Source organism: Gymnogyps californianus, chromosome 9 (genome assembly GCF_018139145.2).
Source record: "Gymnogyps californianus isolate 813 chromosome 9, ASM1813914v2, whole genome shotgun sequence".
NCBI classification, from domain to species: Eukaryota; Metazoa; Chordata; class Aves; order Accipitriformes; family Cathartidae; genus Gymnogyps; species Gymnogyps californianus.
In genome coordinates this window covers 11,223,166-11,250,091 of record NC_059479.1, presented here as the reverse complement: position 1 = coordinate 11,250,091, position 26,926 = coordinate 11,223,166, and the positions used below count along the sequence as shown (strand labels likewise).

At 54.6% G+C, this 26,926-nt stretch overlaps 3 protein-coding genes and 1 pseudogene across 6 annotated transcripts in view; 3 read left to right on the top strand and 1 right to left on the bottom strand.

Moving 5' to 3' along the window:
• Positions 1 to 3,068: 3,068 nt before the first annotated feature.
• On the top strand, positions 3,069 to 9,984 carry SLC7A3 (solute carrier family 7 member 3). Of its 3 annotated transcripts, none has more exons than XM_050901543.1 (12): positions 3,069 to 3,142; positions 4,564 to 4,972; positions 5,178 to 5,336; positions 5,480 to 5,603; positions 5,705 to 5,817; positions 6,782 to 7,004; positions 7,196 to 7,335; positions 7,418 to 7,520; positions 7,825 to 8,036; positions 8,702 to 8,868; positions 9,149 to 9,257; positions 9,364 to 9,984. In XM_050901543.1, the coding sequence occupies exons 2-12, from the start codon at positions 4,603 to 4,605 to the stop codon at positions 9,495 to 9,497; spliced, it is 1,854 nt and encodes a 617-aa protein (XP_050757500.1). In that variant the 5' UTR covers positions 3,069 to 3,142; positions 4,564 to 4,602; the 3' UTR covers positions 9,498 to 9,984. The 3 variants fall into 3 exon arrangements, with proteins under 3 accessions (XP_050757500.1, XP_050757499.1, XP_050757501.1); XM_050901542.1 differs by having other exon boundaries at positions 5,423 to 5,603; XM_050901544.1 differs by lacking the exon at positions 5,178 to 5,336 and having other exon boundaries at positions 5,423 to 5,603.
• A 1,022-nt stretch (positions 9,985 to 11,006) lies between these two features.
• LOC127019789 (serine protease 23-like) lies at positions 11,007 to 14,557 on the top strand (annotated as a pseudogene).
• Positions 14,558 to 17,396: 2,839 nt separating this feature from the next.
• On the bottom strand, positions 17,397 to 20,392 carry LOC127019610 (nuclear cap-binding protein subunit 2). 2 transcript variants are annotated; one of them, XM_050901746.1, is made up of 4 exons: positions 20,279 to 20,392; positions 19,846 to 20,027; positions 18,897 to 19,035; positions 17,397 to 18,213 (listed from the first exon to the last, which is right to left on the bottom strand). In XM_050901746.1, exons 1-4 carry the CDS (start codon positions 20,363 to 20,365, stop codon positions 18,115 to 18,117), a joined length of 507 nt encoding a protein of 168 aa, XP_050757703.1. In that variant the 5' UTR covers positions 20,366 to 20,392; the 3' UTR covers positions 17,397 to 18,114. The 2 variants fall into 2 exon arrangements, with proteins under 2 accessions (XP_050757703.1, XP_050757704.1); XM_050901747.1 differs by having other exon boundaries at positions 18,897 to 19,018; positions 19,988 to 20,027.
• Positions 20,393 to 20,669: 277 nt separating this feature from the next.
• TEX11 (testis expressed 11) overlaps positions 20,670 to 26,926 on the top strand; it is a 33,696-nt gene continuing 27,439 nt past the window's right edge. The window contains exons 1-6 of the mRNA XM_050902050.1: positions 20,670 to 20,727; positions 20,832 to 20,944; positions 23,117 to 23,201; positions 24,422 to 24,501; positions 24,966 to 25,046; positions 25,129 to 25,248. Coding sequence (XP_050758007.1) covers positions 20,697 to 20,727; positions 20,832 to 20,944; positions 23,117 to 23,201; positions 24,422 to 24,501; positions 24,966 to 25,046; positions 25,129 to 25,248 — 510 coding nt within the window. The 5' untranslated portion in view covers positions 20,670 to 20,696. The remainder of the gene's footprint in view (positions 20,728 to 20,831; positions 20,945 to 23,116; positions 23,202 to 24,421; positions 24,502 to 24,965; positions 25,047 to 25,128; positions 25,249 to 26,926) is intronic.

Below are 26,926 nucleotides of genomic sequence, written 5' to 3'. Positions count from 1 at the left end.
CATTTAATGCCTTCTTTACCTCTGTCTTCAACACCGATGATGGGCCCTGGGACCCCCGGAGCCCTGTGTTGGAAGACCATCACTGGGGGGATGATAAACTCCCAGCTGACCCTGAACTTGTTCGAGACTTGCTGCTCCGGCTGGATGTGTATAAATCTATGGGGCTTGATGGGATTCATCCCAGGGTACTGAAAGAGCTGGCAGATGTCATTGGGGGACCTCTCTCTGTTATTTTTCAATGGTCCTGGGAGTCTGGAGAGGTCCCAATCAACTGGAAGCTGGCAAATGTTGTCCCAATTTTCAGGAAGGGTAAGAAGGAAGACCCTGGTAATTAGAGGCCTGTCAGTCTCACTTCAGTGCCTGGTAAAATTATGGAGAAGGTTCTTTTGGGAGTTATTGAAAAACACTTGAGAGACAACGGAGTCATTGGTCACAGCCAGCATGAGTTCATGAGGGGAAAGTCCTGCTTAACCAACTTAATTTCCTTTTATGAAAAGGTCACCCATCTGGTTGATGAAGGGAAGCCAGTAGATGTGGTGTTCTTGGATTTTAGCAAAGCTTTTGACACTGTCTCTCACGGTATCCTGGATACAGCTAGACAAGTCCATAATACATTGGGTGAGCAATTGGCTGACAGGTCGGGCTCAAAGGGTTATAGTAAATGGGGTTACATCAGGCTGGCAGCCAGTCACCAGTGGGCTTCCCCAGGGCTCAGTTTTAGGGCCAGTGCTATTCAATGTTTTTATAAATTATCTGGATGCAGGAATGGAATGTACATTAAGTAAGTTTGCCAACGATACTAAACTAGGAGGAGCTGTGGACTCCCTTAAGGGCAGAGAGGCCTTACAGAGAGATCTGGATAGACTAGAGAGCTGGGCAATCGCCAACCATATGGAATTTAACAAGACCAAGAGCCGGATTCTCCACCTGGGACAGGGTAATCCTGGTTGTATATACAAACTGGGGGACGAGAGGCTGGAGAGCAGCCCCGCAGAAAGAGATCTGGGGATTTGGGTTGATGGCAGGTTGAGTGTGAGTCAACAGCGTGCCCTGGCAGCCAAAAGGGCCAGCCGTGTCCTGGAGTGCATCAAGCACAGCATAGCTAGCCAGTCGAGGGAGGTGATTGTCCCACTCTACGCTGCACTGGTGCGGCCCCACCTCGAGTACTGTGTGCAGTTTTGGGCACCTCACTGTGAGAAGGACATCAGACTATTAGAGTGTGTCCAGAGGAGGGTGACCAAGATGGTAGAAGGCCTCAAGGGCAAGACTTAGGAGGAGCGGCTGAGGTCACTTGGTTTGTTCAGCTTGGAGAAGAGAAGGCTGAGGGGCGACCTCATCGCAGTCTACAACTACTTCAAGGGGGGCAGCGCAGGGGGAGCTGCTCATCTCCTCTCTCTGGTGACCAGTAATAGGACACGAGGAAATGGAGTGAAGCTGCATCCGGGGAAGTTCAGATTGGACATTAGGAAAACGCTCTTCACTGAGAGGGTGGTCGGTCACTGGAACAGGCTCCCCAGGGAAGTGGTCACAGCACCAAGCCTGTCAGAGTTCCAGGAGCGTCTGGACAATGCTCTTAGTCATATAGTTTATTTTTAGGTAGTCCTGCGAGGAGCAGGGAGCTGGACTCAATCCTTATGGGTCCCTTCCAACTTGAGATATTCTATGATTCTATGCTCCAGTCATGGAAGGTGATGGGGCTCCAAGGGCTGATTCGGATCTGCTTCTGCAGGGCTTTTGGCCCCCTTTCCGGGCTGGAGCCACCTCCTGCCCTCCTTGGCGCCAGCTATGCACGCCCTGCCACTGTCTTCCTGCTGCTTCTGTTGGGACGTGCGCTTGGCTCACTCCATGCCTCTGCCTGCTCCTGGCCCTTGGCCTGTGCTGCTGGATCAGGGCCCTGAATGGCAGGGAGGGGGGGAGAGCAGCAGACTGGGAGGTAAGGATGGGGCACTGGGAAGATGGATGTTGAGCTGCGTGTGAGGTCTGGGAGCTGGAGCCGTGTTCGGTGCCCTGGTGCTGCTCCCTGCCCGAAATTGCCTCCCAACGGCTGCTGTCTGAGAGGGTTTCTGGGAATAGGCGAGTCTTGGTATCATCCCCCCCTCGCCGCTCTGGGTATTCAGCCTCTGCTTGGCTGGGCAGGGGCATCCCCCCATGGAGCCCTGCTGTGCCCGCGGTGCTGCCAGTCCTGCCCAAGAGCACCCTCAGCAATGGTGCTGCCCGCGGCACTGCTGGCAGCAGGGCCATGGCCCAGCTGGGTCCCTGCCTGCTGCAGGCAGCCCGAGAAGGAGCAAGAAATGCTGGCATGCTGGAGAGAAGGGTACTGGTTCCCGCCTTGCTCCTGGCCCGACTGCCAAGCAGTTCTCCCGAGACTGGTGTTTCCCATCACTTAGAGCTGCCTGTTGCTCCCGGAGTTGAGAAGACTGTAGCGGAGCAGCGTGGGTGCTGGCTGGGACTCACTCCTTCATGGGGGTCGGGGCAGAGCCCCCTTCCATGCCTCGGGCTGAGCTCTGGCCGCACTCCCTGTGGCAGGGCTGGCCTCGCCACTGTGCCCCAGCCCTCGCCTCGCTCCCAGCCCCGGCGGGACAGGGCCGGGGCAGGCTCTGTCCTCCGGGCACATCTGGGCTCCAGGGACCCTCAGCCGCCCCCTCCGTGGCGTCTCCTGGGGGAGCACGGCTGATGCTGCCGGCCGCACGGTCCCTTGCCCTGGGCTCGGCGTTGCAGCCCGCAGCAGCCGCACTCCCGGGGGCCGAGCCGTGCCTGGCCCCCGCCCCGGTGCCATTTATGACTTGAATTTATATTTTTTTAAAAATCTGTGACCTGGGGGGCGGCAGGGTGGCAGGGCACGGGGAACCGGGCACGGGTGGGGCTGGGAGGGAACGGGCTTCCGGCCGCGGGGCGGGTCCCGCCTATCGCTACCCCTAGGGCGGCGCGGCGGGGAGCGGCGGGGGGCCGCCCTGTTTCCGGGGCCGGGCTCGGCTCGGGGCGGTGCGCTCCGGCATCCGGCGGGCGGAGCCGGTCTGCCATTCAACCCCCTTCGGTGGCGGCGGCGGCGGCGGCGCAGTGACAGTCTCGAGGCGAGCGGAGCGGAGCGGAGCTGAAGAGGACGGCCCCGGAGCAAGCTGAGCCGAGCCAAGCCACGCCGCCGGTGAGTCGCGGCGGGCGCCGCCGCCGGGCCGGGGGGGGCGGCCTGGCGCAACCGGTGCCGCGCTTGCATCAGCCGCCGCCCGCACGTGGGGCCGGCGTGGGCGGCGGCCAGAACCTGCCGCGACGCCCCGTCCCGGTCCTGCCGGTCCCGCCGTCCCCGGGGCAGCACTGGGCTCCCCAGCGGGACGGAGCTTGGCTGGCAGCTCCCCGGGGCTGGAGATGCCCCCGCGGGGGCTGGGGTGAGGGTCCCGAGCGGGGTCTGACGGACCCCGTCACCTGCCCCGAGCCGCGGCGGGATGCGGCGGGCAGCGGGAGGCTCCTGCCGGCGAGAGCTGTCGCCCGACGCGTTGCTTCTCCTCTCCTCTGCGCGCCCGTAGCTCGCTGCATGCTCTCCATCTCGGGCGCCAGCGTGACAGCATGGCGGGTGCTGGTGAGGGTCTCGGTGCTTAATGTGTTCCTTTCACCGGGCACAGTGAATCCTCATGTGTACTTACACTGATCCATACAACACGGTGTCAGTGCTGCCCTGGGTGCCTGGCTGGAGCGTTTCGTTTCCCAATGAAGGGAGCAGCCAGCAGGGAGAAGGCACTGGTGGGCGGATGGTCCTGTGCTGGACATGGGGTGCCAGCTGCGGCCGTGGGCATTGGGAGCTGCTTTCCTTGCGGCTCCTCTCACCCTGTACTGGCTGCCTGCTCCACAGGGTGCTCGTCTCCCAGAGCTTTTTGGGGATGGGTGGCTGCTGTGAGCAAGGGGAGTGGGAGTGTTGCACGTTTAGGGCAATTGCAGCTGCGGCTGCTCGGCAAGTGCCGTTGGCACACGAGGGATGTGCGCCGAGCGCCCCTGTGCTGTATATGTGGCCGCACATCCCTGCTGAGGCTGTAGTGCAGACGCTGGGAGCAAAGGAGGAATGGCCACGTCCCAGTGAGTCAGCCCAGCCTGCCAAATCTCTGCTGGAGGAATGCTTTGTCTCCCTGCCATCACCGCTGTACACACCCATGCACCAGGCCAGAGGGATGTGCCAGCAGTCAAGTTTGGGCTGGGGGATCTCCAGGCTGCCAAATCAGTGGGGAGTTGCTGGGAGACAGTGGGCAAGCTCTGGGATGTGCCCAGGGGCCCCGTGGTGGGGACCACACAGGGCTTGTGCAATGAGCCTGTTTCCCACCATGCACTTGCTGGGTTCATCCCTGGCTCCCTCTCCTGGCACAGGGGCTGCACAGGTGGGGTATACACAGCCCCCCAGTGCCTTGGAGGAAGCCAGCACGGTCTCTGCCCCACCAGCGTGGTGGGGGCTTGGTGCTGACAGGTCGGCCAGGAGCAGGCATGGCTCCTGTGGGTATCGCTGCCTGCCCTGCTCCCCACAGTATGGGTCCTGCTGCCTGCAGGACACTGAGCTTCGTGCTCCTACGGTCCCTTCTCTTGCAGGGGTTTTGAGCAGCTGAGCACCACCCACGAGAGGACAAGATGTTTGGGGGAAAAATGACCAGCGTTGGGAAGAAGCTAATCCGCCGGCGCGTGGTGGATCTGAGCTCCGAGGACACGCGTTTCACTCGCTGTCTCTCCACGCTGGACCTCATAGCCCTGGGGGTGGGCAGCACGCTGGGGGCCGGTGTGTACGTGCTGGCCGGGGAGGTGGCCAAGGAGATGGCTGGGCCTTCCATTGTCCTCTGCTTCCTGGTGGCTGCTCTCTCATCGGTACTGGCTGGACTCTGCTACGCAGAGTTTGGGGCCCGCGTCCCCAAGACCGGCTCTGCCTACCTCTATAGCTACGTCACTGTCGGCGAGATCTGGGCTTTCACAACTGGCTGGAACCTCATCCTCTCCTACGTGATAGGTACGGTGTCAGGCAGGGTGCTGGCATGTGTGCCCGGGCTCCTTCCAGCACCGCACTGGCAGCATGGGGGCTTGTGGGGGCAGCGTGTGGTGCTGCAGGAGCAGGGTGTGGGGTGGGATCAGCAGGGAGGTGGGTGCTGGGGTGGGGGTGGCTGGTGATGCTCTGCCCTGGGCTCAGACTGATGCACAGATTTGCCATCGACCAGGCACGGCCAGTGTGGCTCGAGCCTGGAGCGCGGCATTTGACAACATCATCGGCAACCACATCTCCACTTTCTTCATGAATAAGACCACAGTGCACCTGCCGGGGCTGCTGGCTGAGCACCCGGACTTCTTCGCCCTGATCCTGATTGGGCTGCTCACCAGTGAGTGCGTAGGAGCGGCTCCGTGGCACCGCGGGTGGTGACATGGGAGCCTGGCGGGTCCCCACTCACTCCTTCCGTCCCCGCAGCACTGCTGGCTTTTGGCGTCAGCGAATCTGCCCTCGTGAACAAAATCTTCACGGCAGTGAACCTGGTGGTGCTGAGCTTCGTCATCATCGCTGGCTTCGTGAAGGGAGACATCAAGAACTGGCAGCTCTCGGAGGAGGACTACATCAACCGCTCGTACCTGGACCTGCTGGATGACATCAGGTGAGGAGAGCAACCATGCCAGGCCAGGGTCCGGCGCAGTGCTGGCACCGGCTCTGCTGTCCGTGCACCCCACGGCAGCTGCCCTCCTCCCTCCTTTCCAGCAAAAAAGCCTTTGGCTCTGGCGGGTTTGTCCCCTTTGGACTGGAAGGGATCCTGACCGGTGCTGCCACCTGTTTCTACGCGTTTGTGGGCTTTGACTGCATCGCCACCACAGGTACTGCCTTGGGCGAGGGTGGCGTGCATTTCCCCAGCGCAGCTGGCGGCTGGCTGGGACGCACTGGGGAGGATGCTCCGTGGCGTGGGAAACAGCTCGTCCCACTGCTTCTGGGAGGTTTCCCTGCAGTGGCTCTGTCCCCAGCTGGGCCAGCACAAAAGGGCTCACAGCCTGCCCTGCCCCAGGAAAAGCGGCTCCCCACACCACGCAGTGGGAGTGGGGCTGCACCCTGCCTGCACAGGCAGCTCCCGCGGCAGCAGGGAGCCTTTCCGCTGCCGAGTCGAGGCTGCGACAGTGCTGGGAATTGCTAGTGCCTCCTGGTTATTTCCCAGCCTCAAGCAACATTTTTCTAAATGACTGAGTTCATGCAGAACCGCCGCTCTCTGGAGCACAGGGACCGCTCTTAATTTCCTCTCATTCCCCCAGGAATCTACTTAGTGGGTGGCTGGTACAGGCTGTTCTGCCTGACCTCCCAGCCTGTGCCTTCCCGCCCCCAGGGACTGCCCAGCAGCCGCCTCCTACGTTGGCCACCGAGCCCCTTGCTGGGGAGCGTGGTGCAGCGGGAGAGCACACCTTTGCAAAGGCCGGGGGGCAGAGGGCACGGTGGCTGCGTCGCTGTGCCCACGCACACAGAGGACCTGCATTGAGCGGGCTTTGCGGGGAGTGGGTGCTGCTGGTGGGGGCAGAGGGCCAGCACGGCTGGGGGGGCTGCGAGCCCAGCTGCTGGGCAGCTGCATGCCTTGAAGCCAGGGCTGCAGCCACATGCCTCTGCTCTTGGCAGTGCCGAAGCCTCTGTCAGTGCAGCAGCATGGCCAGGGACCCCTCCTCTCCAACAGCCCCTGCCTGCTGCTGCCCAGCCCCACGCTGCCATGGAAAGTCCCTGCTGTGGCTCGTCCCCCAGGGCCAGCTGCCCTGTGCTGTGCCGCAGAGCGGGGATGGACGCTGCCTCTTGTACTCTGCACAGGGGAGGAAGCCAGGAACCCACAGCGCTCGATCCCCATTGGCATCATTGTGTCCCTCCTCATCTGCTTCGTGGCTTATTTCGGGGTCTCCGCGGCCCTGACCCTCATGGTGCCCTACTTCCTCCTGAACAAGGACAGCCCCCTGCCTGAGGCTTTCAAGGCAGTGGGCTGGGAGCCCGCCCGTTATGCCGTTGCCGTTGGCTCGCTCTGTGCCCTCTCCACCAGGTAGGACTGGCTCCATCCCTGGCACTGCCTGGCAAGGCACGGGCACCAGCAGCACGTGTCCCGGCTGGGCTGGGAGTTTGTCCCGTCCGGCTGCTGTCCTGCTCCCGGCACAGAGCCGGTCCCGTCCCTGTCTGTGTGGTGGGTGTGGATGGCTTGCCTGGCAGGCCCTGAGCCATCTCTCCCCATGGCAGCTTGCTGGGCTCCATGTTCCCCATGCCCCGCGTGATCTATGCCATGGCAGAGGACGGGCTGCTCTTCAAGTTCCTCTCCAGCATCAACAGCCGCACGAAGACCCCTCTGTCAGCCACCATCACCTCGGGGCTCCTCGCAGGTAAGGAGCTCCCCAGCTGCCGCCTCACGCTTGGCCCCGCGATGGTCCGGAGCTGTGCTCATGCCGCATGTCCTCGTTGCAGCGGTGATGGCCTTCCTGCTTGACCTGAAGGACCTGGTGGACCTCATGTCGATCGGCACGCTGCTGGCCTACTCCCTGGTGGCAGTGTGCGTGCTCATCCTCCGGTGGGTGCTTCCTCTCACATGGCGGTGCCCGGGGTGGATGTGCCTTGTGTCGAGCCTGGGGCTTGTGGCCGCAGCTTTTTCCCGGAGGGATGCAGCCTGGGGAACCATCAAGCCCTGAAGATGGAGGCTGCTCACAAGAGCCTGCATGGTGTCTCCGGGCACATCCGTGGGGTGGCCATTGCAGGACCCCTGCTGGAGCAGCACTTGGGGCTGGAGGAGTGGGATGGATATGAGGGTGCTGCCCACTGTCCCCCTGGGCTGGGAAGTTCCTTGGGCTCTGCTGCAGCTTGTCCCATCTGCTCAGGTACCAGTCCAGGCAGCTGAACTCCCCAAAGACCATGGAAATGCTGGAGCTAAACGGGAACGAGGAGGAGAGGGTGATCATGAACCCGACGATCACCGCTGCCAGTGCCCAGCAGAAAGAGACACTGTCCCTGGCAATGCTCTTCAGCCCACCGACAGACACCCCCACTGCGCTCTCGGGGCGCATTGTCTACATCTGTGTCTCGGTCATTGGTGAGTGAGCGGGAGCTGGCAGCCAGTGTCCCCTCCTGCCAGGGGCTGGAGCATTTTGGTGCACCTCCACAGAGCTGGGAAGGGATGGTGGGCATGCTGGGCGGAGGAGAGGGGCCGGGCAGCACAGGCTGCCAGCCACTGTTGGCAGCACCAGCGGGCGCTGGACCCACTCGGCACCCTGCTCAGGGCAAAGCGCAGGGCACGGTGGGGGTTTGGGGTGCATGGGGGCTGATGGAGGACATGGGCGCTAAGCCAGGCACATGCAGGTGGTCACAGGAGCTCCCTGTGATGAGCCTGGCCCAGGCTGGCCACCCAGCGAGGGTGGTCCCCAGCCCCCTGAGAGCACTCGGGCTCGGCCAGCGAGATTTGATCCGTCCATCAATGGCTTCATTGTGCAGCCAGAATGGGGCAGCTCAGCCAGGTTTGGGTAAGCGTCAGAGCTGAGTTTGAGCTCAGCCAAGTGCAGGCTCCCCTTGGCTTGCCCAGCTGGCGAGTTCCCCTGGCAAAGTGCTTTCCTGAGGCTTTGGGGTGGGTGTTGGAGACAGCATGTTCTGGACCAATACTTGACGGAGAGGAGTGGGTTCCTCAGCTCAGCTGTTGGCGAGGCTCGGGGTCCCAGGGAGGCCATGTGCTGTGCAGCCCCCCGACTGTCCCCTCTCTTGCAGCCACACTGATTACTGTCATCTGCGTGGTCCTGACCCTCAAGGTGACCGCACTGAAGGACGCCAGCGTGGGCTGGATTGCGGCCCTGGTGCTGCTCCTTGTGGCTCTGCTCATTCCCACCATCATCGTTTGGAGGCAGCCGCAGAGCAATGCGCGGTTGAACTTCAAAGTGAGTACAGCCCCCAGCAGCTCAGCATCTGCACCCCCGCAGACCCCTGGCAGGGTCTGGGCCATTGCATGGTCTGCCAGGGCTCACTGCCGGGCAGTCACTGTCCAGGAAAGCCCAGGGCCCCGAGATGCAGCTCTCCAAGGTGCAGTCCCCAGCGTGAAAGTGCCTGGGTGCTCTCTGGGCTGTGGCAGGAGTGGGATCCCTCTGTGGCCAGGAGCATCCTCGAGCCTGGCCGGGTCCCTGAAGGCACAGCTGACATGGCACCTCTTGTCCCTTGCAGGTACCTTTCCTCCCACTCCTGCCGATCTTCAGCATCTTCATTAATATCCTGCTGATGGTACAGCTGAGTGCCGGCACCTGGGTGCGGTTTGCCATCTGGATGGCCGTGGGTAGGTGTCCTGTGGAGGAGAGTGCAGTGCCCGCAGGGTCTCCCCGGGGGGGCTGTTATGCTGGCAGCCTGCTGCTGCGCATTTCATTGTGGAAACTGTCCTGCAGGTTTTATGATTTACTTTGGCTACGGGATTCGGAACAGCGTGGAAGGGAAAAACGTAGAGGAACCCTGTGCCACAGTAGAAAAGCCTCTGCACCACCCTGCACTGGACCTTGGCCCTGGGGCTGCTGCAGTCTGAGGGACCGGGCACTGGCACTCCGTGGACCTCTGCCAGTATTCCTGCTCGGGGACAAGATCATGATCCACACGGTACCTCCATCCCCTCTCCCACAGGGAGCGAGTCCCAGAGTCAGGACCGTGGAGCCGGGCCGTGCGCTGCCCTTTCCCCTCGCAGAGCAGAGGTCACAGAGGTGAGTCCCCGGACTTGGTGGGACCGCTGGTGGCCTGGGGCTGGTCTCTGCCATCCCCCCAACCCTGCCGAGGGGTAGTGACACCGGCACGGTCCTCCTGCCATGGAAGCTGCTGTCAGAAATGCTGCTTTCCCTGTGCACGGGAGGCCCCACGTGATGATGCAGCTGTATTCATTCTGTCTGTCCATGTGGCTGTGGTCACCACCTCCTCTCCGTGCTTTCCAAGCACTGGGCATGTACATGGCAGCCACGGCTGGAGCCGTGTGACAGAGCTTGGGGCAGCTCGTTCTGGTACTGCCAGCAGTCCGGTGCTCCCGCAGCACGGGCTCAGCTGCCAACCCTCTCTGCCTGGATTGCATCCCCGCTGGCCCCGTGCTGCCCCAGCCATGCTGCTTGGTGTCAGCGTCTAGCTCAGGTGTCCGTGAAGATGTCCACAGTGTAGCTGTACCAGTGTCCAACCTTGTATGCCTTTGTATAATTGGTGTTTTAATGTCGACTTTTATACCTATTAAACTAAATGTTTTTTAAGTGCTTGGCTCTGTTGGTCCTGCTGCATCTCGCGTTAATGCCCTGTGGTCATGGGCCCCCGAGCAGGACCCCATGTGCTACCAGGCCGGGTGTCAGGCTGGTGCCAGCACAGAGCAGGGCTTGGCCACAGCCAGCTGTGCTGGGTGAGCTCCCTGCCTGAAACCTGCCAGCTGGAGCCACCAGCCCTTGCACTGTCTCCTGGGACTGTGAGCCAGGAACCATGGAGCAGTGCTCCAGGCCAGCTCAACCCAGAGCTGCTGGTACCTGTGGGCAGGACACCAGCCTGCCGTGGTCCCGCCCTGCAGTCCCTGTGCTGCTTGGGCGTGTGTCACCAGGTCTCAGGGCAGCTGCTGCAGTAAAGACCTTGGAAATATCTCCTGGAGGCTCCAGCAATGGCCTGCAGAGCTGGGCTGCATCCATGTGAGAAGATGATGATTTCCCAGATTCTGGTCTGGTCTAAATCAGCCCTGACAGATTATTTTGCAAAATAAACTAATTTAGGGCAGATGGATCTTGCATGGTTTTGGCATCGCTCCCTGTTTACTGGTAGTGGAGCAGGGTCACTGCACGGTCAGTAGCGAGGGCCCCTCACCATCAGCTCTGCTTGGCCCCTGGGCTGGAGCTGTGAGCCCTGCCCCGGGCTGTGTCTGGAGTAAAAGCAGCTGCGGCACCTGCTCTGGCCCCACGCCGGGCACTGCCTGCCCTACTGCCCTGGGCCGAGGTATCCTGCCAGAGCCTCAGGCTCCAGCGCTCAGGCACAGCTGACTCCTGGCGCTGGCTCCTCGCAGGTGCTTCCAGCTCTCCCGGTCATGCTGGTGCCTTGGTGTGCCATGCTGGATTCCACCACCCGACCTGGTGGGTATCTTCTGGCCAGGGGCAGCACATGGGGCCCTGCTGAGCCCTGAGCCTGCAGTCCCCCCAGCACCCATGCACCTGGGTTTGGGTGCTGTTGCCCAAGCCTAGCAGGCAATGGGCCTGTGATACGGCTGCAGCCCCCCATGCCTTTGTTCATGCACGTGTCCCCATGCATGTGTGCGCATCCACGCCCATGGCCGTGTGTGGGTCTGTTTGTGCCCACAGACATGTCTGTGCCTGGCTCCAGGCTATCCCACTGAGCACCGGCATCCCATTCTGGGTACTCACTGGGACTGGCTCCGGACATGGTGCGGGGTGCTGGAAGCCCTGGGCAGCTCCCACCATGGCAGCCTAGCAAGGAAGCAGCTGTCTGGCAGCCGTCAGTCCGTGCCAATGCAGTGTGGTGGGTTGGTGCCATCCTGCCACGGGCGCAGGTGCTGGCAGGAGCACAGCAGCCCTGTCCACCCCCGGGCCCCATGGCAGGTGCCCTGCCCTTGGCTGCCTGCCTGGGGGGGCCACCCCAGCCCTGGGCGCCCACTCTGGGGGGACTCTGCCTCCCTCTGCCCACCGCCTCCTTCCGCCCCATCCAGGCTAGCAGAGCTGCCAGGGATGGCACCGCATCGTCTGCCGGGCAGTGCCTCTGCCTTTCCCGGGCCCTGCTGGCATTACTGTACATCTCAGCGCATCAGCTGGTGGGTGAATAACACCCAGCCGGAGCCCCAGCATGTTGTTGGCACAAGGCTGCTCCCACAACTTTAACTGCTGCTGCACCAGCCTGCATGTGGCCTGCTGAGATGCTCTGATAGCAACCTGGGGCTCCATTGTGCAGAGAGGGGCCAGGAGGGAAGCATGTTCCTGGGTGAAGGCTGTCAGGTGTTGGGGGCTGCAGGGTGGGCCAGTATGGAAGGGGACATTTTCTGGTTTGAGAAAGTGCAGCAAAAAGCAGAGTCTGGCTTTGCTGCTGAGAGGCCTGGTCCCCAGCCTTGCACACAGCTGCCTGTGGTTTGCCCCATCAGCTGGGGAGTTTCCACCCAGATTCGCAGCACAGGCCGTGTTCCTGCCTGCTGCCTGGCTGTGGGCCTCCCCAGGGCGGCTCCAGCCCCTGCAGAGCGCCTGGCAGAGCCCTGGAGGGAACCAAACAAGCCTGAAGCTGCTTCCCTGCCCGTGCCTCTGCTGCTGCATGGGTGCCAGGCAGCCTGGGCACAAGCGTGGGCAGGAGCATGGGCAGGGGAGGTAGGGCTGGCTCCTGTTTCAGCGCTATCTTGCTAGCTGTAGTGCCAGAGGGGTCACTCAGGCAGGCCCCCCTGGGAGCTACAGCCAGGGCTTGGTTTGTGATCTCCCTGTTGCCGTCCCCCCTGGATTTAAAGGGGAGCTCGAGGGTTGTTGGCTCCAGCTGCGTTTGGCCCAAGCAATGCTGAGGGGGCAGGCAGTTGGGGCAGCATTGCAGCGGAGGCCTGGCTGTGGCCACCAGCTGACGGCGACATGCTCTGGCCATGGGCCATGCCAGGGATGCAGCACTGGTGGGTCAGGGTGCAGGGGTGCAGAGAGCTGGTGGCGCTCAGCCTCCCTCCCTGCCTGGCTCCACCCCATCCCCTGCGGCTTTCATAACCGCACGCACTGCCACGTGTGCAGTGCAGACCCAGGCTGCCTTTGGGGGGACACAGGGCTTTCCCAGCGGAGGCGTCGGAGCAGCTCTCTCCGCACACTAGCTGCTTGCTGAGGAAGAGCCTTCGGAGGGGCTGCCGAGAGGAGTCCGTGTGGGTACGCAGGCTCAGGGCAGGATGGAGACTGAGGGCTGTGCCGCTGAGCCATTGGAGGGAGAGCTGGCACTGCAGAGCCTGCCCCCCGCACTGCTCCCCTGCCAGAACAGGGCTGGCCCTGGCACGTGGAGATGTAGCAGCAGATTAAATTTTAAATTGGGTACAATGATCCATTTGGGAGTTAAAATAGGCTGGCTGGTCCGCACTGCTCTGTGACACCAAATACTTGAACCCTGAGGAGTTAATGTGCCGCCTTCTTCCCTGTAGGACCAGTGAGCAGGTACCCTCAGATCCTCCTCCGCACAGGTGACCAACTGGTGGAGCAGAGCTGCAGTGGCTGCTGGGTGGGACGCAGCCATCAGTGGGGTGCGAAGCCCTGGGAGCCAGGGAATCCACCCCGGTGCAGACAGGGTTACTGGCACGACAGAGCAAACTCCTCAGCTCGTGATATTTCTGCAGCGGCGCTGGGTTGCGCTGCAGGGCCTCACGGTCCAGAAGAGCTCCAGAAGATCAAAGCCAGTGCTGGGTGAGATTCCTATCACTCCTTACTCACCCGGCTCCAGGCAGGTCCCAACCCTTCTGCTTTCTGTGGTAACAGCTTAAGCATGCATGACCCAGTAGCTGGCATGGGGCTGCGTGCATCTGATAAACCTCCCGGCCCCGAGCCGCGGCAGGTGGCCGGCTCTTTAATCATGCAGGCTTAATGCTCTCCCTGCTTTGCCTTTGCAGGTCTGGCACGATGACTTGCTGCCAGGTGGTTGCTCTTCTCTTGCTCTCCTTTCTTCCCAGTGCTGCAGCTGGTGACCCGGTTCCCGCTCTTATTCCCCAATCCACACTGCAACTAACCAAAGGGCAGTTCTTGTCACAGCCCATCCCAGAGCTGACAACATGCTGCGACGACGCCTGCACCTGGTGGGAGGTCGCCCTGGTCCCTCAGGACTTCCAGGAGTACCTCTCTTACGAGACAGTGTATCTTAATGGCACCTGCATCCTCACCACAGTGGAAATGGGCCCCTGAGCAAGTGGTGCAGAGAGGAGATGGCAGAGGCAGCGTGTGCGACGCAAGTGGCAGATTTATGGTGCAGACAGGCGGTTTTCCATCAGCGGGAACCACTTCCTGATGAACTACCCCTTCTCTGCGACTGTCAAGATCTCCACAGGCTGCACGGGCATGCTGGTGTCCGAGCAGCACGTCCTCACCGCTGCCCACTGCATTCATGACAGCGAAGACTGTGTGAAGGGGGCCAAGAAGATCAAGGTGGGTTTCCTGATGCTGGCGCAGAGTGCTGGCAACGGGACAGGGACGGGGACACTGTCAGCATGGACTACGACTACGCCCTTTTGGAGCTGCGCAGCCACACAGGTGCCCGCACATGAAGCTGATGGCAGCTCCGGCAGCGGAGGAGATGGCTGGGAGGAGGAGTCATTTCTTGGGGTTTGACAGTGACAGGCCGGGCGACCTAGTCTGCCGTTTCTGTGGGGTGGAAGACAAGATGGTCCACCTCGTCTACCAGCACTGCAATGCCAGGCCTGGTGCATCCGGCTCTGGGGTGTATGGCAAAGTGTGGGATCCTGTATGACACAAATGGGCGAGGAAAGTGATCAGGGTCTTCTCAGGGCACCAGTGGCTGGAAGTGGCTGGGGAGCACCACAACTATAGTGTTGCCGTTCGCCTGACCACTCTAAAGTTTGCTCAGATTTGTTACTGGATCAAAGGGGACTCTAAAAGCTGTCACACTGAATGAGAACCACAGCCTGCCTCTTCCCCTCCCCAGTGCAGATGGCTTTGAGTGTGGTGTTCCTGAGTGAGAGTGCGGCCAAGGAGCCTGAGGAGGAGCAGCGTTTCCTGGCAAAACTGCTCCAAACTGTTCTGTATCGTGGAGGAAGAGGGTCTCCACAGATCACAAGGGATCCAGCAGAAACTCACTGGAGTCCAAGTCCTGATTCCCCAGGAAGCCTGAAGGGTGGTTTAAGCTCCTTTGGTTGGTGCTGGCATGAACTCAGCATCGGGGTTCTTTACAGAAAGAGCTCAGCTGTTGGCCTCTGCTTCCAGCACGTTACCTGCTCATGACTTGGAGAGGCAGCCACATGCTTGCTGCTAAGCTGTACCCGGTTTCTCTGGGGTCTCATCAGGTCTCTCAGTCTGTTGGCTGCACTGCCAAGCTTGGCGCTGCCCCAGCAATATGAGAACAAAGGGTTTTTTCTCCTAAAAGGACCTTTGTGTACTGATGAAAGGTGTCTGAAAGGCAGCCCTGGAGCCTGAGTCTTCTGGGCACAGAGCATGCTATGGCCAGGAGCCCGGCCAGGGCAGGAGGGGCTGCTCCAGGACCCTGGCAGCCCCCGTGCTTGGGAACACTCTTGGCAAGGACACCTCTTCTGACTGATGCAGCATGGTGCCACGTGGGTACCTACATGTGGCAGCACGAGCCGAGAGTTGGGAGGACTTACTGACTTGTAAACTTTCTCATCTCTCTTTGGTTCTGTCTGGGATTGCTGTAGAAGGAAGGGATCCTGACATTTACTGCAGCTGTAGTATTTGAGGTGGATTCTTTTAGGCAAATACATGTATTTGAATAAAAGTCAGCACAAATCTCTTTGCAAGGGTTATGTTGAAAGAGGAATGGTGCATAGATCACTAGCCCTGGTTTGGGACTTGCTGAAGGAGACACTATTGCTCCAGACCGAAGTGAGCAGGACAGGGAGATCTGTGTGGAGTTGAAATCACAGTATCTTGCAAAAATAGGGACTGATGCCTTCTGCAGTCATAAAGCAGCCCAGGCACCTGACTGAATAGAGTTCTGCATGTTCTGTCACATACATAGGACTGATGTGTCCAACAGGCCATACCAGGCTCTTCCAGCAGCAAACTGAAAGCTTGCCTTATGTTTCCCTACCTCATACACAAAAGATTCCTTTGCTAATCCTAGAGTTTCATGCCTGATACCTCTCCCCATCTTCCTTAAGTTTTCCCGTTTCCCTGCTGTGTTTGCCCAGGCAATTATTCCCTCTGTAACTCGTATTCTCTACAAGGGACCTCACGCTGATGCTGCTTTGCCAGGCTGGACAGATGACTGCTTGTATTTTTTGCTCTTAAGTCAATGTCCTGCTCCTTATCACTGCATCTCAGAAGCAGCCCGCATTGCAGCTTTCTCAGTGCTGTCATTGCTTAAACCTGCTGAAGACTAAACATGCAGTTCCTTCAAGACCTGTGACAGCTGTACGGGCGCAGCAACCTGACTTGCAAAACAAACAGGTAGTAAACATTCCAACAAACTAAATGTAACACCCCCTCCCACCCAGTTATCAAGACTTTGGGGTAATGTGAGTGTTAAACTTAATTTAAATTGTATGCCTGGTCTGCAGATGGGTGTGCAACAGTTCCTATTATCTTGGATGAGATAATGCATGAAAAATCATGATTACACATTACTGGGCAGGGAGCAGCTGCTATTATTTACATAATACAAACCCAATTTACAGACAGAATTTAACTTGTTCAATGGAATTACTTGCCCTAGCTGAGAGGTTCTTGGGGACAGATCAGAAAGGGTTTTCATCTCCTCTGGTCCCTTGTTTGGACCTTAGGAACAGGTTAGAGAGTGTCAGGCATGCTCTTCTTAAAATGGGAAGAAAGCCTGTCATAAACACAGGGAAGGCAGTTCCTGGTTCCTTCCTCTCTGAAGTGCACACTGGGCCTTTGTTTTGCTTTATACACTCCTCCGATTGTGGAACAGGTAACAGGATAGGGAAAGTTCTCCTAGAACCTGCTGATGTGAAACATAAGGACTTGTCTTATTCAGAGCAGCCGTACACTTTATAAGCAACTTCCTTCTGACATCAGCCATCAGCTATTGCAAAATAGAAGAGGAGGAAAAGCCAGCACCAAGATGGAAGCCAAGAGAAACACAGCGAGACTCGTGCCCCCTTTTAGTGTCCATCTTTGTGTTTGCAAGTGACAGCAGATTTAAGACACCAACAGATGTTCCCCCCCAGTTCGTGTCATAGAGCGAGTGGTTTTGATGCACAAACTGCAACAGGTACAGGACTCACTGTTGTAGTGGGTTTGACCTTGGCTGGATGCCAGGTGCCCACCAAGCCGCTCTATCACTCCCCTCCTCAGCAGGACGGGGGGGAGGAAATAAGATGGAAAAGAACTCGTGGGTCAAGATAAAGGCAGTTTAATAAAGCAAAAGCAAGGCTGTGCGCGGAAGCAAAGGAAAACAAAAGATTTATTCTCTATTTCCCTTCAGCAGGTGATGTCTGGACACTTCCTGGGAAGTAGGGCTTCAGTAGGCACAGCAGTTGCTCCAGAAGACAAACGTTGTAATAACGAATGTTGTGTCCCATCCCCCCCTGCCCTTAGCTTTTATTGCTGAGCAGATGTCATATGGTATGGAATATCCCTTTGGTCAGTTTCGGGCAGCTGTCCTGGCTCTGCCCCCTCCCAAGATGTTGTCCACCCCCAGCCTCCTGGGTGAGGCGAGGAAACGGAGAGACAGCCTTGATGCTCTGGGAGCACTGCTCAGCGATAACCAAAACACTGGTGTGTTACCAACACCTTTCTAGCTACCAATACAAAGCACAGCACTATGAGGGCTGCTAGGGGGAAAATTAACTCCATCTCAGCCAGACCCAATACAACGGTTTGTTTATTTAAAAAATTAAAAGAAACTTTTAACAAAATCACACCGAACAGTGAGGATCTGAAAAGCCAGGCAGCACTGGGGGCATCATAAAGAGAAATGCTCTGCAGGTCCTGACCAACCCAAGGGCTAGACGTGCAGACAAGCACCTCCAAGTGGATGGTAAGTCCTTGTTCCACTTCTCTCATCCAAACAGTGATACTGCTTTGTAAGCAGATGAGGTTGTAAATTAGAAACCTGAATCTCTTGTGCATCCCCGCAAGGTGCCCAGGCATCTGGAGGGCTCCGATGGTGGTAAGCTTTTAAGAAGTTCCATTTGAGAGCAACCATGGCTGCAGTCACAGCTTGGAGGAAGCCACCTGCTTAGCTGCAACGTGAAGAGTATGTCATAGCACAAGGTGTGTGTGACATGCTGCATTTCTTCTTACCCAGAATCCTGCAGAGCTGTCCATTTTTTTTCCCCCTTGTTGCCCTGTATCAGCACAGAACATCCTCTCTAGCCCAGAAGGAAGGGGGAATGAATACATGTATATCCACAGTCTAAGGAGGGTCACCTTTTGCTGGAACTTGGATCTCACTCCCTACCCCAATCCAAAATGCGAGAACAGGGCTAGCTCTGGAAGGACAGAGCCCTCTATGAGCTAGGACCCACAAGGCAATTAATAGATCGCAGGCTGATGATTTGCCTTCTGCATCTGAATGATCTTGCCAAAGCCACCTCTTCCCACATCGTAGTCTGTCCGGTACTCATCTCGCACCTGGGGCACAGCAGTAACACAGATATTAGTACCCTGCACTGCCTGTCTCCTGCTAGACTTCAGAATCATCATCCCCTCCTTGCTCAGTTGGTGGGGAACTGAAGTTCAGGTTAGAAGCACTTTGACTCGTTTGAAATCTCTTCAAATAATCCACCAAAAAGGTAGTAATGGTGGTGAAAATGACAAATGAGGATATATTTGATGGCTGAGGTCTTTTTAGACAAGAAGCAAAGACGACCCCAAAATATTTTCATTCAGCTTTGCAGTCCAGCTCTCTGAATTGCCAGGCTTGGCCTCCAGAACATTTTCGCCCCTCCATCCTGGAAATCTCCAAAGGAACCTCAGCTTTGCACTGGGGCAAACTGCTGCGTTATGAGATTGGCCTAGCAGCTACGCTGTCCCCCTCCATTCAAATTCTGCATCATTTTAAGAGTATTAGCTTGGATTAGGGAACATTCTGCTTGCATTGCAGGAAGTTTGGAGTCCTAGACAGAAATGGCCTTAAGTTCTATTTCTAGCTTTTAACACCAGGCATCAGTTACCAAAACAACCTGGGAGTGGCTAAAGTTCATTATCAGGTCTTTACAGATGTGTAGACATTGTTCTGCATGAGACAAAACTAGCAAAGCGGTAGACAGTCTTAGGTGGATCAAATTCAAGGTATGAACTGGTATTGTCTTTACCTGTCCTCCAGTCTTTCCTCTTCCATACTGTCGCCCCTCCTTAAACCCTGCATCCCAGTCAGTTCGAATGATTCGGTCATCTAGTCGTGTGCCGTTGATAAATCGCATTGCGTGTTCAGCATCTGCTCTTGTGTAGTATCTGAAGCATACTATAAGGAGAACTAAGCATGCTATTTTGTTGGGTACAGGGAAAATATAGAAGAGAACTATTGTATTTGATAGGCAGAAAAACCCTGCCTTCCAGACTTTTCTCTGTGGGATCAAAAACTGCGCTTATAAATCCAAGCTAAAACCAGCTCCCACTCAGAACGGATTCTGAACTTTAATGTTAGTACCTGCACAGACAAGAAGTAGCTTTGGATCACTTATTTCACAAGTAGATGAAACAAACATGTTAAAGCCCTGCTAAAGGCAAGAAATCTGTAATACGCCTTTTTATACTACGTGCAACTTGACTGAATTTGAACAAGAGGGGCAGGCTTCACAGGAGAGCTTTGCAAAGACAGCTCACGGTACAACTTGTACAAGCGTGTACCCTGTGCTTGGGAATACCGCCATGGCTTATTCTGCTACTTCATTCAGGTGTAAAGTTAAGGTGAGAAAGTGAACATGTGCTCTGGCCACGCAAGAGCTCAGACTGATGACTGTAACAGTTCTCATTTTGGCCCTAAAATCATTAAAGAAATTAACAAATTAAAGGAGCTCTCTGCCACCTCCAGAAAGTACAGCAGCGGTAGCACTTTTCACCTACAGCACCGCTGTACAGTCTCTCAATTAAGGTGGTGGTGGGGAAGTAGCAATGTTGGAAGGGAAGCACCTGGTAGAAAGCACTTGAATATCACTCCTTTTCAGGTTTTGCACAGCAGTACAGCTAAGCTGGCTGTGCAGAGAGGAACTAAAGGTGGCAACCACACACAGGCTGACAGTAGCAGGGAACTAGAAAGGATACTCAACGAAACAGAAACCACAGGGGGTTTTCTTGATCTTGTCCAGCCCCATGACAATCCTCTTGACATCTCCGCACTTGGAGAAGAGCTCCTGGATCTGCTCCTCGGTGGTGTAGAAGGACAAGTTGCCAACATACAGCGTAGAGGAAATTTTCAGGGATTTCTCCTGCAGCTGCCTGCTACCCTGAGGGCAAAGGGGAGCACGCAGCGGGGTGAGCACGCCTGCCGCCCCGCTCCCGACGCCAGGCCCCGGCGGGCACCTCCCGCCGCCCCGGAGATGCGGTGCCCTCCCGCTCGCCGACTCCTCGCACGGCCTTGCCCCGGCAACAGCCCTCCCCCTCAGGTGCTGCTCCACCCCCTCGCCCTGGCCGGGCCCCACCGCCTCGGGCCCCGCCGCCCCCACCCCCGCGGCTCAGGCCCGGCCGCCGGGCGCACCCGGAAGTGCTGGTCCCGGTACTGGCTGATCTCGCAGTAGGAGTCGCTGTTGAGCCCGCTCAGCGTGGTGTGGAGCAGCCCCGACATCTCGCCTGCGCCCGGCCGGGCCCTGCTCCCGGGATTCTTCCAGAACCGCCGCGGCGCCCACCGGACGGCAAGCGGGGGAGACGGTCCGCCGCGCCGTCCGATTGGCCCCGGTGCCTGTCGCTCGGGGCGGGGAGGCGGGGCGGTAGCGCCGGACAGCCAATCGGCGCGCGGAGCTACCGGGAGCGCTGGGTTCGGGGCGGCCGCGGTGCCGGGCCCGGCATGCTCCGCGGCGGTCGCCGCGCGGGGCGAGTGGCGCGCATGCGCGGCGGCGGCTTTCCCTCCCCTCGGGTCTCCTCACAGTGCGCGGGTGGTGTTGTGGGTGCCTGCGGCTATGGCGGGAGCGCGGCTGGCGGCGGTGGAAGGTACTGCTTGCTGTGCGGCGAGGGCTCTCTTCCTGATAAGCGCCTGGGAGCCGCCGCCTATTGTTGGGCTGTGTCTCATGCCCCCCTCTTGTCCTGTCTCACAGGGCTGGTACGGGAGCTGCTGAGGGAGGAGGCCCCGTCCCGCATCGCCGCCCTCACCGAGGAGCTCTTCCAGGCAGCGGGGAGCATCTCTGAGGAGGATGGGAGCGCGGCTGAGGTAGAGCCCCGGCCTCCCGGCCCGGTGCCCCTCTCCAGCCCACCTAAAGAAATGGGGGTTTCATGGGCTTCACACCACACAGCAGCGCTCGCCCAGGTTGGTGGCTGCAGTTCCTGCAGCTCTGCGAGCACGTGCTCTTGCTTGTCATCTTTTGCAGTGAAGATAAGCGTTTAGCGCTATTGGAATGTAAACAAAACGGTTTATTTTTTCATCTTTTAACTCAATAGTGTGGAAGTCCAAAATAAAGTGGAAAATGTTACATTTAAAAAGTCCATGCAAAATGTTGATCCTAAATATAAAAGTGTGCATCATAATTGGAAATGTTACTGGTATCTTAGTGATGTTAAGGTTCTTATTATTTCAATTTTCTAGTAGTATCTAATTGTAATTTCAAGTAAAAATGCAAGCAGAGGGTGCTGATGCATTAAGAGTTTGGTACTGGGTCAGAGGAGAGGTCCTTCTCATCCTGTACGTGGATTCTGATAATGATAGCAGATACTTGAGGAACAAGAAAACAAGCAAGCATGTTTTAACTGCCTGGTAAACCCAGTACATAATACTAGACTGGGAAGTACTCATTTTCATACATTATAAAAGTGAATTAGGTTGTCGTTTATAATGTTTTTCTTTTTTTTTTCCTTCAGTGTATTTTTTCTTCTAGAGGAGTACTTATAAAGTAGTAAACATCTACTTTAAAAGGCCTTTTTCAAAAAAAAGTCTGAGTAATACATGAATCTGAAATAAAAACAAGACCAGCTGAGATAATTGTCCAACCTTTCCTCCAAAATTATAAAGAGAGGTTTAACTCATAGCGATTATCATCTAAGGAAGACTGATTTTCAAAGTCCTAAATTTGTGACAAGGAGCAAGATAGGTTAGCAAGTGTCACAACAGAAAGTATGCTTAGTGTGGAATGTAAAGAAATACAGGAGCATAAAACTGGTATCCTTCAGTTCTTCTTGAATCGGTTGGGTTACATTATTTTTAAAGAAAGAAGAAATCATTAATTTGTAATCTGATCTCTTCAATAAAAGGGGCCATAAAATATCTCCTAGTTAGGCAAGAGCGTATTTGTAGGCAAGATCTGCCATGGAAACTAGGATTTGAAGTGATGGAAAGTTCAACCCTTCAAGGTGCATTGTTAAAAGAACTTACTGCCTTTATGTAGGACTGCATCATCTTTTTAACAAGAGTATATAGTCAGTAGCCTTTGTTCTTTGTGTGCTAATATCAGAAGTTTCCCGATGTAGGTATTTAAAATAATTAAACTACTTAGTTTTCTTTTTGATAGGCAAAAGAGGTGAAGCCTTACTATAGATATGTTTTCAAACCTGATACAATTCTTACAGCTCTTTTCCAATCCCCGAGGCCAGTGAATCAGTTGTATTTTGGACATGGTGATGTGCTATTGCACAAATTTTGTATCTATGAGTGTTTGTGAGAAAACTTCATCTCAGATGGATAGGGTAAGTGAGGTCATGTTTTGCTAAGTTTGGAAAAGGACTTGATAGAAACATAGGTTAGGACATTTCAGTAATATGACAGATTAATGGGCTTTGTTTAGGAACATATTTGAATGTTTCTGAAGTCCACCACTTCACTTACAGAATTCGCTATTGTGCATAATTTCAAATTGGAGCTGAAGGCACTGATGGATGATGTGACATGTGCTATCGGTCATATGATTAATTAGTTCTTTTTAGTTTCAGGTCGTGTCAGCCTTGGATTTGCACAGTCATGTTCTTTCTTACCTTGCTTCATCTTAGAAGTGCTCTCATGTTTTTAGAAGATGTGAAATAGTCTTTTATAAGACTGAATATATCTTATGAAATATACTTATGAAAAGAGTATGTTCTTCTTGCCAGCTGCTTATAATTCTTCTGAAATGATGGATCTATAGAAAAGAATGATCCATACTTTTAGCTGAAGAAATGCTATGTGGTCCATTCAGCATGCCCGTTTTCAGGTCACTATTCCAGATCTCCCTGTGGGATCATGTAACAGTTTAATGGAAAACTCACACCTTTGACTCCAACATAAAAGGAAGTTGCACAAATATGTGGACGGGTCATTACTGTGATACACATGAAAGATGGTTCCTTTTCCAGTAGTAAATTTCAATGTGACCCAAATCCAGGACAAAATTAAATCTAATGGAATTCTCCTACTCAGGTTGAAGAGGGTGCAATAAGCCTGTGGAACTGGGCTGTGACCAAACATACGGGTTCTGTTGTCAATGATGAGCAAAGAGCTAAACGTACGTATGTGTTCTAATACCTTCCTAAATGTATTTTGTGTGCTGTAGCACAAAAAGGAAAAACTCTCTGCTGACAGGCATATATGTAGTGCTGTAGATTTGTTTGGATCTTTGCAGATAGGGTGTAGACACAGGAAAGTATACAGCTGGGCTTGTATAAACAGTTCAGGAAGGAGCATCCTGGTGTAATAGTGATCTCCTTGTGACACAGAATCAGTGTAGGCATTCTTATCACTCCTCCTTTCCATGCCAGAGCATCAGTAAAGAGGTGATGTGACCAAAGGAAGCTGTAATTTGCTTTATAATGCTATGGTTTTAATCTAAAAATGTATGGAAATAACATAGATGTAAATTTTAGACTGTTGGCCACTTAATTTATATCAAGTGAGATTGTTTCTTTAATGTAACTCTCTCATCAATGTTTACATACAGAAGAACTCTAAATCCTCTTTTTCCTTCCCTGCTTTAGCCAGGTACGTAGCTGATGGGTTTGCTTGGAGCTAGGAGCAGGGCTGGGGGAAAGCAGAAGTGAGCTTTTGGTCTTTTCCCTCAACTTGTTCTTTATGTGGTTCTGCAGGATTACATTATCTGGCCTACATTTTTGTCTTGAGGGATTGTAGTCAAAATTATGTATAATCTGCATCATATAAATTATGTCAGGTAAAGGGAAAAGGGTGAGTTTACACAAAATAAGTAGTAATTGTGGAGCATAATGTTCTCAGCTTGTATCACAGCTGAAGGGCCAGGGAGAGGCTATTTTAAATACATTAAGTGGTGTCTTTTCCATCCCTGATGTATAAGGAAGGCCTGAAAATATTTTTGCTTTTTACTTTGAAAATGTAAAATTAAACTTCATTTCCCTATTTTGCTGAAGGCTATTTTGAGGCTCTCAAGACATGTATGTTACTGTAAGCACCTGCAATGTAATTAAGTCTTTGAATACCATGTATTTAACTTAAACTCTCTCTAAAGTGTTTAATAGGTATTTTGATGAGAGTATCTTTTTTTTTTTTCTTACTGCCTAAAAAGCAGTTTTAAGCAGCTTGGCTAAAATTCAGACTGCTTTGACTCCTGAAGCTTTCAAATTTTTCTCTCTTGTAATTTAAAATGGCAAGCAGTCTTTCAGATATGGCAGGGGCTGACTTTCTTAAAAAAAAAAAAAACAAACACAAAAAAAAGAGAAAATGGAACTTATGAATGTCTGCACTGTTTTCTTGCAGTACGGTTTGTTGCTTGCAGACTGGTGTGCCTTTGTGAAGGCAGTGATCCTCCGGAGGGAACTATTCGAAGACAGATTTTGGTAAGGCTAATGGTGGGTGAGCAATGACGTACAGCTGATCACCAAGGGAAACCTTCAAACCCTATTACGGTTGCTTTGGAAAGGGAGTGAAAAATACCTGTAGTTCTGGGGAATATACACGCTGAAGAAGGACTTATATTATCACAGGGATACCTTGTTGAGCCAGTGCAGTTAGGAATTTCTGGACAGTGCAGTTAGCATCACATCTTTGTCATATGGTAAAATGTTATATAAGCAGCACACTTATTTATTTCAGTATCTTATAATATTGTCTAGTAGGGCACCATAAGTCTTATGCTGCATCTAAGCATTAAGGACTTCATTCAAATGTGAGAGGTTCTTGTCAGAAATTGAAGAGCTGAAATACCTCTCTCCTACATTAGATATGTGTATCAATGAGATGAGATCTAACATTGCCTTTCTTGAAAGTGACTATATTTTCACAAAGCACTTATCATATTCAGATGTCTATGAAAACTGGGAAAGGATGGATAGATATTGGAAAAGCTGATCTTGCTGACGAATTTCTAGAGATTGCCATGAGTGTAAGTTCTTTTCCACTTCTAATTTCTTATAAACGCACCTATTTCTAAGTTCCACGGGTGATGCCTATGCTTTGTTTTCCAGAGTATAGAAAAACTGTATGCAAAGTTACTTAAGGGGAGCGATGGTGAAGCAGATACTTCTGTGCACAAAGCTGATGTGGAGAAGAACCTCTTCAAAGTACTCTCTTATCAGGCTGAATCAGTATGTGTTCTTCCCAGTTTTCCTTATAAGTCACTAGGGGTATAAAGGGAAACTCTGACCCAGTTATTAGATGTATGAATACTTGGCATTGAAGACTTGCTGAGGGATATATTTCCTTCACTTAGATGTAAGATAGCACGTCTTGTGTTTACATTCAGTATTGCAATTATTTAATTATTTTTAATTTGCCTAATTTATCGCAGTCATTTCTGCTGTGGTGTTTATATCTTCTAGTTCAGATTTGTTGCTCTATGATTTGGCTAGAATGGCTGTTTATAAAACAAACAGCTGCCTTGCTGAATCATAAATGTGTCAGTTCCAAAGGTGTCCTGTGCTTGACTGAAGAAGGGGGATAGGACTGGTGTAGAGCCTGGGTCCCCGAAACTGCATTTGTGTAACATGTACACAGTAACACTAGTCACTTTGGAATGCTCATCATACTGTGCTAGTATTTGCAGCCAGGCTGATTGAAAGCATATGAAGGTAGTATTCATCATGGCTGCAGATAGCCAAGGTTCGTATCTAACAAGTAGATATTACAAGCCACATGTTCAAAGTCTTCTGGAACTGTCATGGTTTAAGCCCAGCCAGCAACAAAGCACCACGCAGCCGCTCGCTCACTCCTCCCCCCCGGCGGGATGGGGAGGAGAAAATGCAGCAAAAAAGCTCGAGACAAGGACAGGGAGGGATCACTCACCGCTTATGGTCACAGGCAAAACAGACTCGATTTGGGGGAAAAATAAACCAATTTCATTTGTTAACAACCAAATCAGAGTAGAATGATGAGAAATAGAACCATGTCTTAGAAACACACCTTCCCCCCGCCCCTCCCTTCTTCCCGGGCTCAGCTTTGCTCCCATTCCTCTACCTCCTCCCCTCCAGCGGCACAGGGGGGCGGGAATGGGGGTTGCGGTCAGTTCATCACACATTGTCTCTGCTGCTCCTTCCACAGGGGGAGAGCTCCTCACACTCCTCCCCTGCTCCAGTGCGGGGTCCCTCTCACGGGGGTCAGCCCTCCACGAGTTTCTCCAACTCAAGTCCTTTTCCACACACTGCAGTCCTCCGTAAACTGCTCCAGCGTGGGCTTTCCCATGGAGTCGCGGCCTTTTCCGGGCCCAGCCACCTGCTCCACCGTGGGGTCCTCCCGGGCTGCAGGGGAATCTCTGCTCTGCCGTTAACCTCCATGGGCTGCAGGGGGACAGCCTGCCATCTCATCACGGGCTGCAGGGGATCTCTGCTCCGGCGCACCTCCTCCCTCCTCCATCTTCACTGACCTCGGTGTCTGCATGGTTCTTTCTCTCACATCCCGCTCCTCACTGGAGCTCCTCCTCTTCTGCCATCTTCTTCTTCCTCTCCTGCTCTCTTTACTGTAGCAGCTGCCACTGCTGCTGCTCTTCCTCTTCCTCTTCCTCCTCTTCTTCTTCTTCTTCTTCTCCGCCTTCTTCCTCCTCCTCCATCTTACCCGCACACCCCGGCAGGAGTTTTTCTTCCCCTTCTTAAATATGCTATCACAGAGGCGCTACCACCGTTGCTGATGGGCTCGGCCTTGGCCAGAGGCGGGTGGGGGTTGGAGCCAGGGAAGCTTCTAGCAGCTTCTCACAGGAGCCACCCCTGTAGCCCCTCCCTCGCTACACAAACCCAACACAGTAACTTAAAACTTTCATGACTCTGCAAACTT

What these genes read in the sequence shown, in the direction of transcription:
- LOC127019610 (XM_050901746.1), bottom strand. Translation starts at nt 20,365, where the DNA reads ATGTCGGGGCTGCTCCACACCACGCTGAGCGGGCTCAACAGCGACTCC. An exon ending in ACCGGGACCAGCACTTCCGG is followed by an intron (nt 20,028 to 20,278) that starts GTGCGCCCGGCG and finishes CTTTGCCCTCAG; the next exon opens with GGTAGCAGGCAGCTGCAGGA. An exon ending in GAGGAAAGACTGGAGGACAG is followed by an intron (nt 18,214 to 18,896) that starts GTAAAGACAATA and finishes GCTGTGCCCCAG; the next exon opens with GTGCGAGATGAGTACCGGAC.
- SLC7A3 (XM_050901542.1), top strand. Translation starts at nt 4,603, where the DNA reads ATGTTTGGGGGAAAAATGACCAGCGTTGGGAAGAAGCTAATCCGCCGG. An exon ending in TGACTGCATCGCCACCACAG is followed by an intron (nt 5,818 to 6,781) that starts GTACTGCCTTGG and finishes TACTCTGCACAG; the next exon opens with GGGAGGAAGCCAGGAACCCA. An exon ending in CACCTCGGGGCTCCTCGCAG is followed by an intron (nt 7,336 to 7,417) that starts GTAAGGAGCTCC and finishes TCCTCGTTGCAG; the next exon opens with CGGTGATGGCCTTCCTGCTT.